Genomic DNA, 14,862 nt, shown 5'->3' on the forward strand with positions numbered 1-14,862 from the left:
ACCTCTAATTTGCATCTGAAATTCGGGACGATATTGATGATTGCTCATATAGTGACTTATGTGGGAAGGGGAGCGCTATTGCTCATATTTTATTTAGTCTCTACTTCCTTGATCCCTTTTTAAAGTAAATTCAAGATTCTTAACTCTCATTTCAGTAACCATGGACCAATTAGTCTCATATTTTCTTTTTCATCTACCCTCCGCCACCTCCTAGTCAGATTGCACTTTTAACTTTCTCTCAAAACCAAAGGAACCCATAGAAAGTGGAAAAAATGTAGATCCTACTAAAATTCGCACGGAACTGGTCTCAACTGCATTTGATGAGATTATGTGCTGCCTAACTGAAAGTACAGGCCCTGGGACGATTGGGGATACTTTTGGGGAAATTTGTACTTCTATTTCTGAACTGTCAACAGTTAGAAGTGATTCGTGTTTTGAAGTAAGTTTATTATGAAATTTGTTTTGTCAAAATTCAGAATGTTGAATATCTCTAAACTCTTAGAGACCCCATTACTAGCACTTTTCACAGGGGATTGTGAAGTTGTGAGTCTAAAATCTACACTCCTCTTCAACAATCTCCTGTGTAGTCTAAAACTGCTTTCTGAGTCCTGGAATTTGAATTCTTCTTCCTACGGACAGTATCCTAGTGAAACAAATTGTAGTGTGCCTTGCCAAAACACAAGCATGCAAAGAGCTCTGTAATACCTGGTGTTTTTAAATGACTTTGCTTCTCAGGTTTTGTATTTATTTAGACTGTCTTTAAAAGTTGTAGAAGTTTTTGTGAAGTTATTTTTTATCTGTTATTTGATGGGCTGTATTTTTTCTATAATGTTAGTGCTATTTGAGTTCAACAAATTTTAGTCATTTTCAACTGCTATAATCCATAGTTCCTCCAAACAAGATCTTGAGGCATTATGGAAAACAAAAATCTTAAATAGTTTGTTGCCTAGTTGAGTTGTGTTCTATGAAGTGCTTCAATGCCTCAATGTCCCCTTCAAATTTTGTGCTCCATCCCGCCTTTTTTATATTTATGAAAATTCTACCTTAAAGCCTAATTAGCATTATTCCAGACTGACAGCCTCCTATTGTATATGTGGCACGTGCCCTTCTCAACAATACCATGCACCTCTGATAACAGCTCCAAACCTCTTTGAAGCCAACATCATCACGATTCCACTTTATACCTGCATGATTCCAAGGATGTTATTTTATTGATATATACTTTTTCTTTCAGGAGACAAATTAGACCGGTGTAATAAAAACTGTTTCATTAGAGGGTGTCAGCACTTTGCAATATAGACACCAAGAAGCTCAATAAAATTATAATATTAAAATGTGCATGGTTGAATGTCTCTTCTTCACGTAATACAGGGGTAGCATTGCACTTGCCAGATGTTCCCAGTTCCATACATTATATAATTGCAGTTTTCCTCTATACAGTCAGTACAACATGTTGGGGTAGCTTACATGCAAACTCCAGACTGTAAATATCAGCTTGCCAATTGAATATGTTATATTGGGAACTCTACCCCAGGAGATTGATCCTTTAATTGTCTCATTACCACCCCTCTGAGTCTGTCCCTTTGTGTTTTTATTGCCAAGCTGTACATTTACTGAAAATAAATCTGCCTCGAAGTTCCTAACATTAGCCTTGTGTGAATCGCTAAGAGTTCATTTAAATCGCTCACAGGATAAAACTTTTTGCTCTGGTAAGAGTTCAGCAATACTTTAGAGATCTAGAGAACTCTTTTATTTTTTTAATAAATCTTTATTGAGATTTTCATAAGTACAGACAAAACAGATTAAACAGATATAAGAGAATTACATTTTCTAACCCGTAACCACCCTCCCACCCCATCCCTCCCATTGCTGACCAGTACTGGTAAAAACAGATTTTATTGTCAAATATTACAAAGGATAGAGAACAGGGTAAAAAAAGATATGCCTTATCTTCGTCCAAATATCATTTTAGTCTTAAATTATTCAAAATTAATTATTCACAATTCATATGGGGCCAATTCATTAGGGGAGCCCAGATAGCTGAACCTTAAGCTTTCGCCTTGCGGCCTTTTCTAGAATATATGGCCCTTTTTAATCTATATATTGCTAGAAATCTTTCAAGCTATTGTTGACCGGATGAAGGAACAGGATCAAGCCAATGCCTGGCTAAACAGAGTGTAAAAACTGTAATGGCAATAAATAAAAAGGACTGATTCTGGCTTAAAGAAAGAGGGCATTCCACACCCAGTACAATCAATTGTGGTGATAAGACAATTTCTCTGCTTAGCATAGTTGACAAAATACTACTAACATTATGTTTCAGAGTATCTAAAGCTGGACATGTGGCAAACCTATGAACACTATCTGCTGCTTGATATTGACACCGTGGTCATGTAGAGCCTGGTCCCCCTACCCCATTTAGCAATCTTGGCTGGTGTAATATACAGATTAAACCATGTTTTAAAACATTGTAATTGTAAATTAGCCGCAATGAATGATGTTTGGGCCAAATATAGTGAGTTTTCTATCTCTCCTGATTCAATCTGTAACGTACTTTGCCATCGATCTGAATGTTTGGTCAAGTAATCTGGCATTAAATCATTTAGAGTTTTATACATCCCACCTAGTGTACTCAAACCTTTAAATAGTTCATCCATCAATCTCACCCTGGAACAGCCACAAGCACCCCCGTCTTTTTGCCTAAAAAAATCTCTTATCTGGAGATATTTAAAAAACTGTTTATTATCCAACTCAAACCTATCTCTAATAACATTGAACACTAACAGCTCAGACTCATTTGTAATATCTCCAATTATCCTGACTTCTTTATCATCCCAATACCTCATATACCTATCATTAAAGATATTTGGAAGAGAATTATTCTTGAATATTGGTGTATATGCATTAAGGCGCCCAAGGCCAAGTTTTTTCCGCACCGCAGTCCAGACCTTAAATGCGCAAATTAAAGTTTTAAATTTGACCCTTTTATAGTAATTAAATTCAATGTGCCGCATGAGGCACCCCTCAGTTCCTAAAATCAGCTCAAAAATAGAAACAGAGGAGCCTACCGTCGTTGTATCATCTTTTTCATTGAGCAATATCCCCATTTTCTGTAATACTGAAGCCCAATAATCTAATTGAAGATTAGGCACTGTTCAGACCCCTTTGTCTCTAGGCAAAGTTAAAAATGTAAGTGCTCTCCGAGGGCGACAATTAGCCCAGATGAATCTGGAAAATAGTTGATTCATAGTAGTAAACTATGAATTGCTAATGGTCAAGGAAATAGCCCTAAAAAAATATAAAATCTTCGATAGAAAAATAATTTTGATGGCATTACACCTCCCCACCATCGTAAGCTTAAGGTTCACTAGATGACTAAATTTGGTTTTGAATTTAAAAATTAGGGGGTTCAAGTTTTTTTTAGAGACATCCGCCATGATTTCTACACCCAAATATACAGCTTTCTGGACCACTCGTAAATCATTTATCTGAAGGCCATTACCGACCAGGACCTGAGCTCTATTTTGATTCAAGCGATAGCCGAATAACTTCTCAAAAATATCTGCTTCATTTTCAATCTCGCTTAAAGCATTCATGGGATTCGAGGTAGTAATCGCAAGATCATCGGCATAAGCTAATATATTCGTGCTCCCCCTATTGCTCTGCACTCCTGCAATCAGGTTATTAGCTTCAATTCTTTTAACGAGCGTACCTATATATAGTGCAAACAATAGAGGGGAGCATTGACACCCCTGACGGGTCCCTCTGCTAAACATCTCTCCCATGATTGATATTCTTGCCACCGGATTTATGTACATTGTTTTAATAGCCGTAATGAATCTTTCTCCTAGCCCTCTATTCATTAAGGTTGCCCATAAGAAAGACCAGGAGACCCTATCAAAGGCCTTCTCCGCATCAAGCAGGATAAGCCCGATAGGGTCCCCGGTAACACCTGCTGCATCAAAAAGAGCAATAACCCTCTGAATATGGTCTATTGTACTGCGTCCAGGTACAAACCCATGTTGGGTTGAGGAGACTAATTTCTTAATAATAGCCGCAAGACGTGAGGCAAGACTTTTTGCAAATATTTTAACGTCACTATTTATTAAGGTAATAGGGCGATAGGACCCCATTTCATTAACCGGCGTACCTTTCTTGGGAAATACAACAATATTAGCTGTTCCCCAAGACCCCAGGGCACCTTGCCCATTCTGGGCTTCCAAAAACACGTCCTTCATTATTCCTTATATGGAAGAGGCAGCATTTTTATAAAACTCTCCAGGAATAGCGTCGGGTCCTACTGCCTTTCCATTTACCAATGAGCTAATAGCACTGTGAATTTCCTTTATTGTTATTGGGGTCTCTAAAGCCTCCCTCTCTTCTGAAGATAATTTCTCCCCTGAGACCCCAGCTAGATAATTCTGCATCATTTCCTCATCATTGCTGATGTCCTCACTATCGGGTTTCTGATAAAAATGTTGAAAGGCAGCTCGAATTTCCCGAGGTTCAGTAACCAACACTCTCCCCCCGAATCCTCTATTGCAAGTATACCCCCTTGAGATATCCGCTGTCTTGCTCGGTTCGCCAACAAGCGACCCACTCTTTCACCACACTCATATAGTTTGGAGCGCCAGGCACAATATTTCCTCGCTGCTTTATTTGAAGACAATTCGATAATTGAGGATTTAACAATGGCCACCTTGGTTTGAGCCTGTTCTATTACTCCGTTGCTAGTAAGAGCCTGTACCAACTGGGTTTCAGCTCCACTCAATTTTCGAAATTGCTCCTGGAGATAGCTTCTCCGTATCTCATTGTTTCTCCTCTAATCCCAGCTTTAAAGGCATCCCAAATAGTCTCTACCATCAAGCCTAGCATGAGTCTAATGGGGAGCCGAGAAAAAAGTATATCGAGCATCCTGAGGTTTTAGAATAGACCATGCATCGGAGAGACCATGGGTATTAAATAGATTAGAAATCGCTTTGAAGACTTTGGGCTTGCGGCCATAATAGGATCTTCCACCTATCTTCCCACTTCCATTAACTAAGTGTAAGTTAACATCTCCACATAAAACCAGGGGTAGACGCCAACCAACTAGCTCCACATTCAGCCACTCAAATAGGGTTGGATCATCAAATATCGAGCCATATACAGAACATAAAGTAAAAGAATAATCCTCAGTGCAGCACTGAGTAATAACCAATCTGCCACATTAGTCTGATTTAGAGCGCGGAAACCTAAGACCTGTTCCTTTCCGAACCATAACCGCAACCCCTCTTGTACGTATTCCCTGTGTTGTAGCAGAGATCAGCTGGTACCCCTCTAATTCGGCAATCCGAAGTCTGCTGGCCTCGATATGAGTCTCTTGGAGACAAACTATATCTGCTTTTAAATATTGTATATCAACATTAATCCTGCACTTTTTCAGGGGATTATTCAAGCCACATATATTAACTGAGGCCATCTTAACTTTACTTAACACCATTTCTAGTATAGAGTAGACTCACTCTGCTCCCCTCCCTGCTTCCTACTAATACTAACATATCTACTTCATCTGGATCAGCACTCCCCCTTGACCCCCGCTCCCCCATCGCACCCCCCCTCTTCCCTCTATCCCTTGGCAAAAAAGGTCCACAGACCCTTGTGATGCCTCCTGCATGAAGCTGCTCCCCCGCCGCTTATCCAGGTCCATCCAACAAGAAACCCAAAACCAAAAACATAAAGAATACCCCAGTTAGTGAAGACAGTTAGACAGGATAGCCCCTTTTTACCATCCAAATTCCGTACATAATTAGATCAGTTGCTTCATATCTACCCCTCAGCCCCCTTAGAGATCCTAGTCTCTGAGATTTCACGTAGAAAGTGCTGAGCCTGTATCTCAGAAAAAAATACTCTGATGGTAGCCTTGTATATAATTTTAAGTGTCGCTGGTCTGAGTAGATAGGCCTCCGCCCCTATCTTTTGAAAGGGCAAAATTAGTTGGCGAAGCCTCCACCTTCACTCCACCGTAATATGGCAGAAGTCTGGCCTAACAAAGAAGGTGAAGCGCTCAGCCGACCGCCATGCCTCAAGGTCGAGCTTTGTCAAACACTGCTTGACGCAGGAGAAAGTTACCCAAAAAAATGTGTATAGCTCTAGGCTTTTCATTAGCATTATTGAGACCCTGCTTCTTTTTAAGCATGAGAGGGAATCAATGTACACGTTGAATCTCCTTTTCCCAATCCCAATGCCCCAGCTCAGGAAAGCCCCCCTTCAACAGGCGCAGCACAAAACCTCTAATATCCTCCCCCTCCGTGTTTTCAGGGATACCAAGAAGTCTAAGATTATTACACCGTTGGCGATTTTCAAAAGCCTCAAGTTTCCACATAACGTCCATCATACGAGATTCGTTTGCGGAAACTTGCCGAGCTGAGTTCTCTGCCCCACTTTCCAGTGCTACTACTCGTTCCTCAAGGGCAGTCATTCTCTCCGTAATCTCAGCACAGGACTTGTTCACTTTTCGTATTGCACCTTGAAGCTTCCTTGTTGCAAGAAGGGCACGTTTGTGTTCCTGTCTAGCTTCACCCTGCATCTGTTTAAGGGTTGCATATATCAGACTCATCGGGGGGGGGGGGATTCTGCTGCATTTACAAGCTTGTCAGATTGTTTTGCTAATCCCCCTCCAGTGTCTCCTTCATCGTGTACGCTATCTTCACTCAACAATTGAGTGGTTGAGTAGTCCCATTTAAGCTGGCTACGATCGGATCCTGATTGGCTAATCTCTTGCAGTGTTCCACCACCTTTAGTCCTTTTCCTTCTTTTAACTAGGGAGGGAAGACGCTTTTGTTTGCTAGGGTTAGAGAGAGAGCTTTCTGAATTCGTACCAGAATTGTCCAAATCTGTTAGGTCATTGGGATGCGATAATTCTGAATCCTCATTAAAAAATTCTCTCCATATTCCGGTGTTTTAGGCAACTCCCCCAGAGTACCAATAGGCTTGGAATTTTTTATTAAGTTGCCATCAATATTTTCCTTTGCGCTACCATCATTGTCATTATCATTGTCTGTTTTACCGCTGGCTAAGACTTCATGACCCCTTACATCTCCTTTTGCCGAATTACAGGCCCTTATAGCAGCCACACTGATACTAGCTGCATTAGTATTCAAATTAGTACTCACATTGTCCTCTACTGGGTCGGTCACCTCCTCCACCACTGTTAGTAGCCCTTCAGACAGAGCTGGAGAAAACTCTTCCTCCACGATCTTCGATTTCACCACCGGTTTACCTTGCCCAAAGAACATCCCTGGAATTACTCGTTGTTTTGCAGGGCCAGCCACTTCTGCGAGACGCTGCTCTCGATCTTTGTCTTTCCCTGTCTCCACCTCACAACTTCCTGCCGTGGGAGTGGCGTCCCCATTTTCCTCCCGCTTGATGTTTTCACAGAGCTGGCGGACCCTTGTGGCCTCCTGTTGCGCCTCCTGCCGCTACACCGTTCTCTTTTCGTTCCCGCTGGGGCCTCAGCTGTTTTGGCGGCATGTTCCTGAGAGGAAACCGGGGCCAGCGTCTCCCTCCACACCACTCAAAAAACGCCTTCAGGACAGCACGAGCAAACGAGTAAGTTAAATGGGGAGCGATTCCAGTAACCCTCTCTCCTTGCAATCGCTGTTTGTTAGCGGCAGCTAGCAGGCTCATTTAGGCATCTATAGCAGGGGTTTTCATCCACAAGTTATGGAGCGCTGGATGAGCGGCTTCTAGCAGTGCTCACACAGCCGCCATCTTGCCCCAGCGAATATTGATCTAGAGAACTCTTAATGAGTGTATTATTTTAGTTAAATGTCATTAGCATCTTAACTCTTGACTGTCAGGTTATTATATTCTCTTTCAGTGGTTGGATCATATAAAGAAACCCTTGAGATACAGTTAAACTTTACACATTTCCTTGACTAAAACACCATCAATGTACTTCACTTGTACCTGTACATCTTATTCTCATTACCTTGCTTGGCGCTTATGACCGTGAACTACACTCTTCCTAGTTTTGATTGGCTACCGTGTTTACTAGTTGGCCACCTGTTACAAAAACTGCTTAATCTTATGCCAGACCCTTCCATTTCAGAAGGGTACCATAGTGATGGCTCCTCTTACTTGTCCTCAGCAGCTGTCTAAAAAGAGACAGAACTTGCCTCTATCCATCCTTCTGGCTGAGCCTAATGTAATTATATTTTGGAAACATTTTGGAGTCAGTTTTCAACATTTAGAACAATTGGTCTTTGTGTTTCCCCATGCGTAAAATGGATCAAAGCAGGGATCAAAGTAATAAAGATGTCCGTGAGTAGCAGGTGAAAAGTAAGCTTATGAAGATCCGTTCTCCCCCAGTTAAAAACCAGATTCCCTAACCAGGTTTGCCATATCATAATTTTCAGTGCGTATGGTGAACTGGTTGTACATGTGGCCCCACCAGAACGGACAACGGTTGTCAAGTTGATTGGCAGCATTTGAAAACCAATACCAGCTTGCCTTCTGGACACCCACCTGTCTCACTGTTAGGCCTGTTTTAATTGACTGAATGCACTGATTTTGTCAGTTACCGTCTCCTTTTAGTAATGTATAATTTAATTGGCTGAATGGTTGCAAAGTGTCTTGGGAAACAAATCACAAGAACAGTGTTAACACTATTAACCGTATTGTTATCTTCTTTCTTATTTTTGGACCCTAGTGTCCTGCGTTTGGGAATCGCAGACCCAATAGAGTATTTTTAAGAGTGCTGAACATGGCAGGAAGAGGAAGGGGGCGTGGCCAGATGACCTTTAACGTGGAAGTAGTGGGAATCGGCAAAGGAGATGCTTTGCCACCTCCAACCTTGCAGCCGCCTCCCTTGTTCCCGGTGAGTGCACGAGTGATGAAGCAAAAGTGTAATTAAAAGAAAACTCATTTCATTCCTCATTTGCTGAAGCTGGTAGGCCAGGTGTGCCAGGTCATATACCAACGTGCACCCTGGTCCACCCAACGCCAAGCCCAACTGGATCCACCTCCATTTCATTTTTTTCCAATGCTTTCCGTAATCCTGTGGTCTTCGCTGAATGTTTGAAAGCTTCATGTGCATAGTAACCTGCAACAATTTGGTTTACTTAAGGTGTATGGGGTAAGTATTGAGTCAGCTGGGATGAATGCCTCTATTGTCATATTCCACCGTCATCCTGAATCACACAGCATTGAAACAACGAGAATTGTAGAATGCAAGCTTTCATCACAATATCTATAAGAAATCTTTATAAAACAAAAACACTGCGATAGATTTAACCTGCCAAGAAAAAGTAAACAAATTGGCATACTATGTAATTAACATACACTTCAAAAATGTTGTTGTTTTATTTTCTTAGGGGTGTAGGCGGCATTCTAACCATAAAGTCTATTGTTAAAACTAAGTGAAATATTAACTGACCAAAATACATTTTAAATCTCTTCTTTGGGTTAAATAAAGACTGTTCCACCCGTAATGACACTCTCAAAGCACATTACAAGCATGTGCGTTATGCAATTAATTATGTTGACCATGCAAGGTACATACATCTATTTTACCAGGAGGATCTCAGCTTTACATTCTCATCAAATTGATAAAATGTGTATCACTAAATTGACTAACGCGAACACTTGCAATGTGCACTTCTACAAAAGTGTAACCGCTCCTGTGCAACTGTTGTTCAACAGAAGTTACATATTTGTTAGATGAAAAGTTTCACTGGATGTTGTGGTTACAAATTTTGCTAACTACACCTAAAAAGAATGAGTTTCAAAAGCACGGAATTACATATTTTAACATGCTTTAACTGGTATGTGTCTAAAAATGGTTTTAAACATTTTATGTGCTCTCTTTTAACATGCGTTTATGTACTCCATTTTAACATGTGTTTGTATCTTTTATGATTAGTCTGTATAATCGAATAAAGATTAATATCATCATCAACGTGCTTTATACAATACAACATCCGTGCAGTACAAATGTCTTAATCCTCCCTGAATAATGCTTGGTGTCATGCCTGATCAGCATTCAGGATGAGTTCAGGATTTTGAATACACTTGTAAGATTACTGTAACTGAAGTGCTGCGGCCTACATCATTGTACTCCTAACTCCAGTTAAAAATTTTGTTGTGAAGTGTACAACTGTGATTTACAGAGTTGATTTAAGTATCACACAGCAGCACTTGTCTAAACTGAATTATGTATATATTCTTAGTGGACTGCAAGTGCTTCAAAATTTTATTATTCCTAAATGATCATGCTTAAATATGTAAGTAATTCATGTAAATTTGATGTTGTTGGAAATTGTACAATTCATATTTGTTTCTGCAAATGTTCATTCTATGGAGTAACTGTATTTTCTTTGTGACTGTACGTTTCTCCGTTCAAATTTTATTTTGGGTGCTTATAAAGCACTTGATGCAGGCCATGGCTATATCAAAGCGATGTGAGGGTAGACAAAAGAGAGATCGGGGAGAGAGAATGAGTGAGGCGCCTTGTGAATAGAAAGGCTTCCCAATAATGCTTGCACGGCACCCTCTTCAGAACAGTAGCGACTAAGGGTAGTGGACATTAGACGTTTATTAAGCTGGACAGGAAGGTGGACGCAGGTGAGCCAAGGTGACAGTAGACGGATTTGATTGCTTTAAACGTGGGGCTCACAATCTGAAGAGGGTTACAGCAAAATAATAAAAAACAGAGAATTATTCACAAGTTTAAACACACTGTACCAAAGGAACTGAATAAAAAGTATATATAAGTAGAAACATGCCTTGTGACTGCCAGATTTTCAGCTGATGGGACACGAATACGTATTTCGAAATATCAATTTACCTTGCTGTATATTGCTACAATAAAAGTACATTGTGCCAAAGTACTAGAACTGATTCCATGAGTTAGATGAAATCGCTGGGTCTCTGTGGTAAGTGGCCCATAGCGAATACACACATTTGAGCACAGTACAAAAACTAGCAGGCTGTCACTAGAATAAAAAAGGCCATCTCCAACAGCTACTCTGTGTGCAGACACCACTAAACTGGGAAGCTGTCAGTGTCTCCTAGCACTTCCATTGAGGAACTCAATAAACGTGACCCTCTCTTTTTTAGCTCCTTGTTACAAATACACAAAGTTCAAAGTTTTACAATGTTCCATCTCCAAAGGGAGGGCACTGTGCCTAACTCTGATGTGCTAAGACTAAAGCAGTACATACATTCTAAATTTTGGCCTTGACCCAGACCTGTTCTCACATTGCTCTGGGTCCTACCAATACTCGATTGAAAGACAGGATCAAAATTGGAAGAACCAAACTGGTTCATGCTTTTAAGGGGAAACTGTGGTCTGTGACTGATTCTTTTTTTTTTTTTTGCTATTCAAGGAAAGGTGGATTTCCAATCCTTAATTGCTTGATATCTTTGAAGGCGAGTCAAACATCGCACGTCGAAGAAAGGTTTTTAAAGCAAGAAAGCTCTCACTATTGCCTGTTAGGAAAGGCCACAGATACACTTAGGATTAGAGCAATAGAAAAACCCAGACTGACTTTCCGTAGGTGAAAGTGCAGAGAATGGCTACCAAGCCTTTGCCTCCCAAAGGATTTCTTTCTTAAATTTGGTAACACTAGTTGATACCAAAGGTGTTAGGTCTCTGGATGTGTGGTGACTCTGGTTCATGGCATCGATGTTGGGGGCGGCTGGGAGGAGTGTATCGCTCTGTACGCGGATAATGTTTTACTCTATGCTCACACGCTCCGCCAGACATTTCACAGACTCATTCACATATTTCAACTTTTTAGTAAAGTTATTTAGGCTACCAGATAAATTGGGACAAGTCACTGGTGCTCCCCCTTTTTTTTTTATTTTACTTGGTGTAACACAGCATACAGAGTTCCACAGTCTTTATACAGATACTCTACTTGCATGTATATGTCAGTACAGGTGTCTTACCCAGACCTGGAATTTGCTTGGGCCAGCCATTTTACAGTTCATGTTAAGTTTTAATGCCTCGGATAGGACGAATGGGGCGACCAGGATCTCCGATGCCCCCCTCCCTCAGCCCCACATGTTATCGGCAGTAGTATCAGGCACATAGGAACAATACAATAATCTTGCAGTACAAGCATTGCATACATATTGAGTTGTACAGTCAGTATCCGTTTGTGTAGAGCTGAGATATTGCACTAACGGTTCCCAGAAGTCCTTAGGTTTAGAGGCCTGTGGTATTTCTTCCGCTTACGTTTCCAGTTGTACCTTAAAATAGGTCACGTCTGTAACCCAGTCCTTGCTTTGTGGTGTTTGCCTGCTTCCCCATCTTTGAGCTATGTGCCTTTTGGCTAATAGCAATGCCACTGCTAAGAGTTTGCGTCGTCTAGCGTGCTTAATTTTATATATTGCTAAGAGACAGACTAAGGGTGTATTGGTATCTGTTTGGCTAACATAGCAGTAAGGATATCGGAGACCTCTTGCCAGTACTGTTGGAGTCGTGGGCATGCCCACGCCATATGTAAAAAAATCTGCTCCCGTGGCAGTACATCTATGACATCTGTCATCTTCTATCTGAAAGAAACACGTTAGTTAGATTCCTCACCTTAGAATATCCCCAGGCGTCAGGCTGATTCCGGAAAGATTTTTCGTCAGCAATACCCCTTGCGCGTCGCTAGGCGTAGTCTGCGGCTCCGCGTCCGTCGTCGGCGTCGTGCACCGAAATGACGTCGTCGGAGTACTTAGACGCCGCCCTCGCGTGCTGACGTCAGTTCTTCTTTTTTCCGCGCCAGACAGCGCCGATCCGGGAAGAGCTTACCCCTTAGTCAATTTTTGACTAAACTTTTTGACTCTTTTTGGTCTTTTGTCGACTCGACTCTGGTGCCGGTAGGATGCCTGGATTTAAGGCCTGTGACGCCTGTCATCACCTGATGTCGGTGACGGATCACCATCGCCGGTGCCTTTACTGCCTGGGGGCCGACCACGACGCGGAGTCGTGCCCCGATTGACAGGCCTTGACCTCGAAGGCTAGGCGGGAGCGGTCCCGTAAGCTTCTCCAGCTTCGGCACTCGGCTCCGCGCCGCTCACGGTCCCGGTGGAGGTCCAAGGACCGGTCGCGGAGCCGCAGTCACCATCATCGCTCGTCGGGCTCGAAGTCTTCGGGTAAATCGAAGCGATCTAAGAAGTCCAAGAGGCGACACCGCTCTTCGGACTCCCCTCGCCGGTCGCGCGACTCGGCCGAGGGTCAGCGTGGTCCCACCCCCACGGCTCCGCTGGAGCCGCAGGAGCCGCATCCGTCTCCATACCCGCCGGTCCCTGGGACTGACGCGACTCCGGCGGAGGTCAGTGCCTTCCTCTCGGCCATGAGGGGCCTGGCTCCGCCGCCGACGCCTGCCGGCGCGCCTTCGGGCCCCGTGGGCTCGACTGGGCGACCTCGCGTGTCGGCGGCTCTGGCCCCAGCGACGACTTCGGTCCCGACGCCGCAGGTCCCCGAGGGATCCAGGCCTTAATCTCTGTCGGCGCCGGTCGACCTCACGACGCCTCCTCCGCCGGCGCCGACACCGGTTCCACCTCTGGCGTCGTCTCCGGACAACGCCGTTCCCCGGTTTAGCCCCTGTCCGGACCCGACGACGGCACGGCGCCGCCCGGTGCCGCACCCGACGCCGATGGATGACCGTTTCATCTACCGTCCGGCTCCGATCGTTCCTCCTGTTTATCAGGAATCGGATGACTGGGGCGACTGGGAGGGGTCTGAGGACCCTATGGCCCTCCAGGGTCAACTTTCACAGACTGGGCAGACGAACTGGGGGATGCCAGTGGTCTGGACACTTCGCCAGACGCTGGCTTCATCTCTCCTCCGACTGTGGCTTCGGAGGAAGGTGCAGCTTTTTCAGTGGTGCTGCGCAAGGCGGCCGAAGCCCTGGGGCTCGAGTTGCCTGCTGTGGCCGTGAGGACTAATATCCTCACAGAGGTGCTTCAACCGTCGCAAGCTCCACAGAGCCTCTGTTGCAGTTCAATGAGGCCCTCATCGACGTTCTGCAGGGCACTTGGTCCAAGCCCTCCACAGTTCCTCCTGTGGATCGGAACGTGGCCCGGCGCCACCGCCCTGCTCCGGGCGACCCCAGTTTCCTGTCCCAACACCCCACCCCCTGAGAGCCTGGTTATCCAGGCCTCCACTTCCCAATCCTCCTTCCCGTCCGCTCCTCCGGATCGGGAATCCAAGAGGCTGGAACAGTTCGGAAAGAAACTGTTCTCTTCCCTGAGTTTGGGCCTGCGGTCTTTGAACACCGCTTGCCTCTTGGACCGTTTCTCCCACTCTCTGTGGGATGCGGTGGAGGACGTGCTGCCACTGTGTCCGGAGGAGGCCCGGACACGTCTCTCCCAGGCACCTGCTGACGGGCGAGATGCAGCGCGACATGCCATACGGTGTGGACTTGACACCACAGACTCGCTGGGTAGGGCGATTTCCACCACGGTGGCGCTCCGGCACCACGCCTGGCTGAGGTCCACGTCTTTTTCGGGGGATGTCCAGAGTACCCTCATGGATATGCCCTTTGATGGCGCACGCCTTTTTGGTGAGAAGGCGGATAGTGCGCTGGCTCGTTTTAAGGACTCCCGGGCTACGGCCACGTCCTTGGGTCTCTCGGCCCCACGGCCGCACACTTCCGCCTTTCGCCCCTTTCGTGGCCAAGGAAGGGGTGCCTCCTCACGTCCGCCTAGCCACCGGCCGCAGAACCAACCTGGACGCGGTCGCGGACGTGTGTTCTGCCGTGGCGGTTCTAGAGGACAACGCGGTCAGTCCACATCCACCCCGGCAGCATCCGCCTCAAAGCCCTCCTAGTCCGAGCTTTCAGGCCCATTCCACGCCAGTGGGCGGCAGAGTTCACCATCACC

The 14,862-nt window shown here is 44.4% G+C and overlaps 1 protein-coding gene across 2 annotated transcripts in view; it reads left to right on the plus strand.

Annotated features, from left to right (window-relative positions):
• LOC146867147 (DNA-directed RNA polymerase III subunit RPC7-like) overlaps window positions 1–14,862 on the plus strand; it is a 100,789-nt gene that overhangs the window by 12,785 nt on the left and 73,142 nt on the right. For both annotated transcript variants that reach the window (XR_014961086.1, XM_085603644.1), the window contains exon 2: window positions 8,693–8,860. Coding sequence is in view for 1 of the 2 variants with exons in the window: in XM_085603644.1 (XP_085459770.1) it covers window positions 8,747–8,860 (114 nt within the window). In the remaining variant the exon portion in view is untranslated. The remainder of the gene's footprint in view (window positions 1–8,692; window positions 8,861–14,862) is intronic.

The sequence above is a fragment of the Triturus cristatus genome, chromosome 1_2 (assembly GCF_964204655.1).
Source record: "Triturus cristatus chromosome 1_2, aTriCri1.1, whole genome shotgun sequence".
In the NCBI taxonomy this organism is placed as follows: domain Eukaryota; kingdom Metazoa; phylum Chordata; class Amphibia; order Caudata; family Salamandridae; genus Triturus; species Triturus cristatus.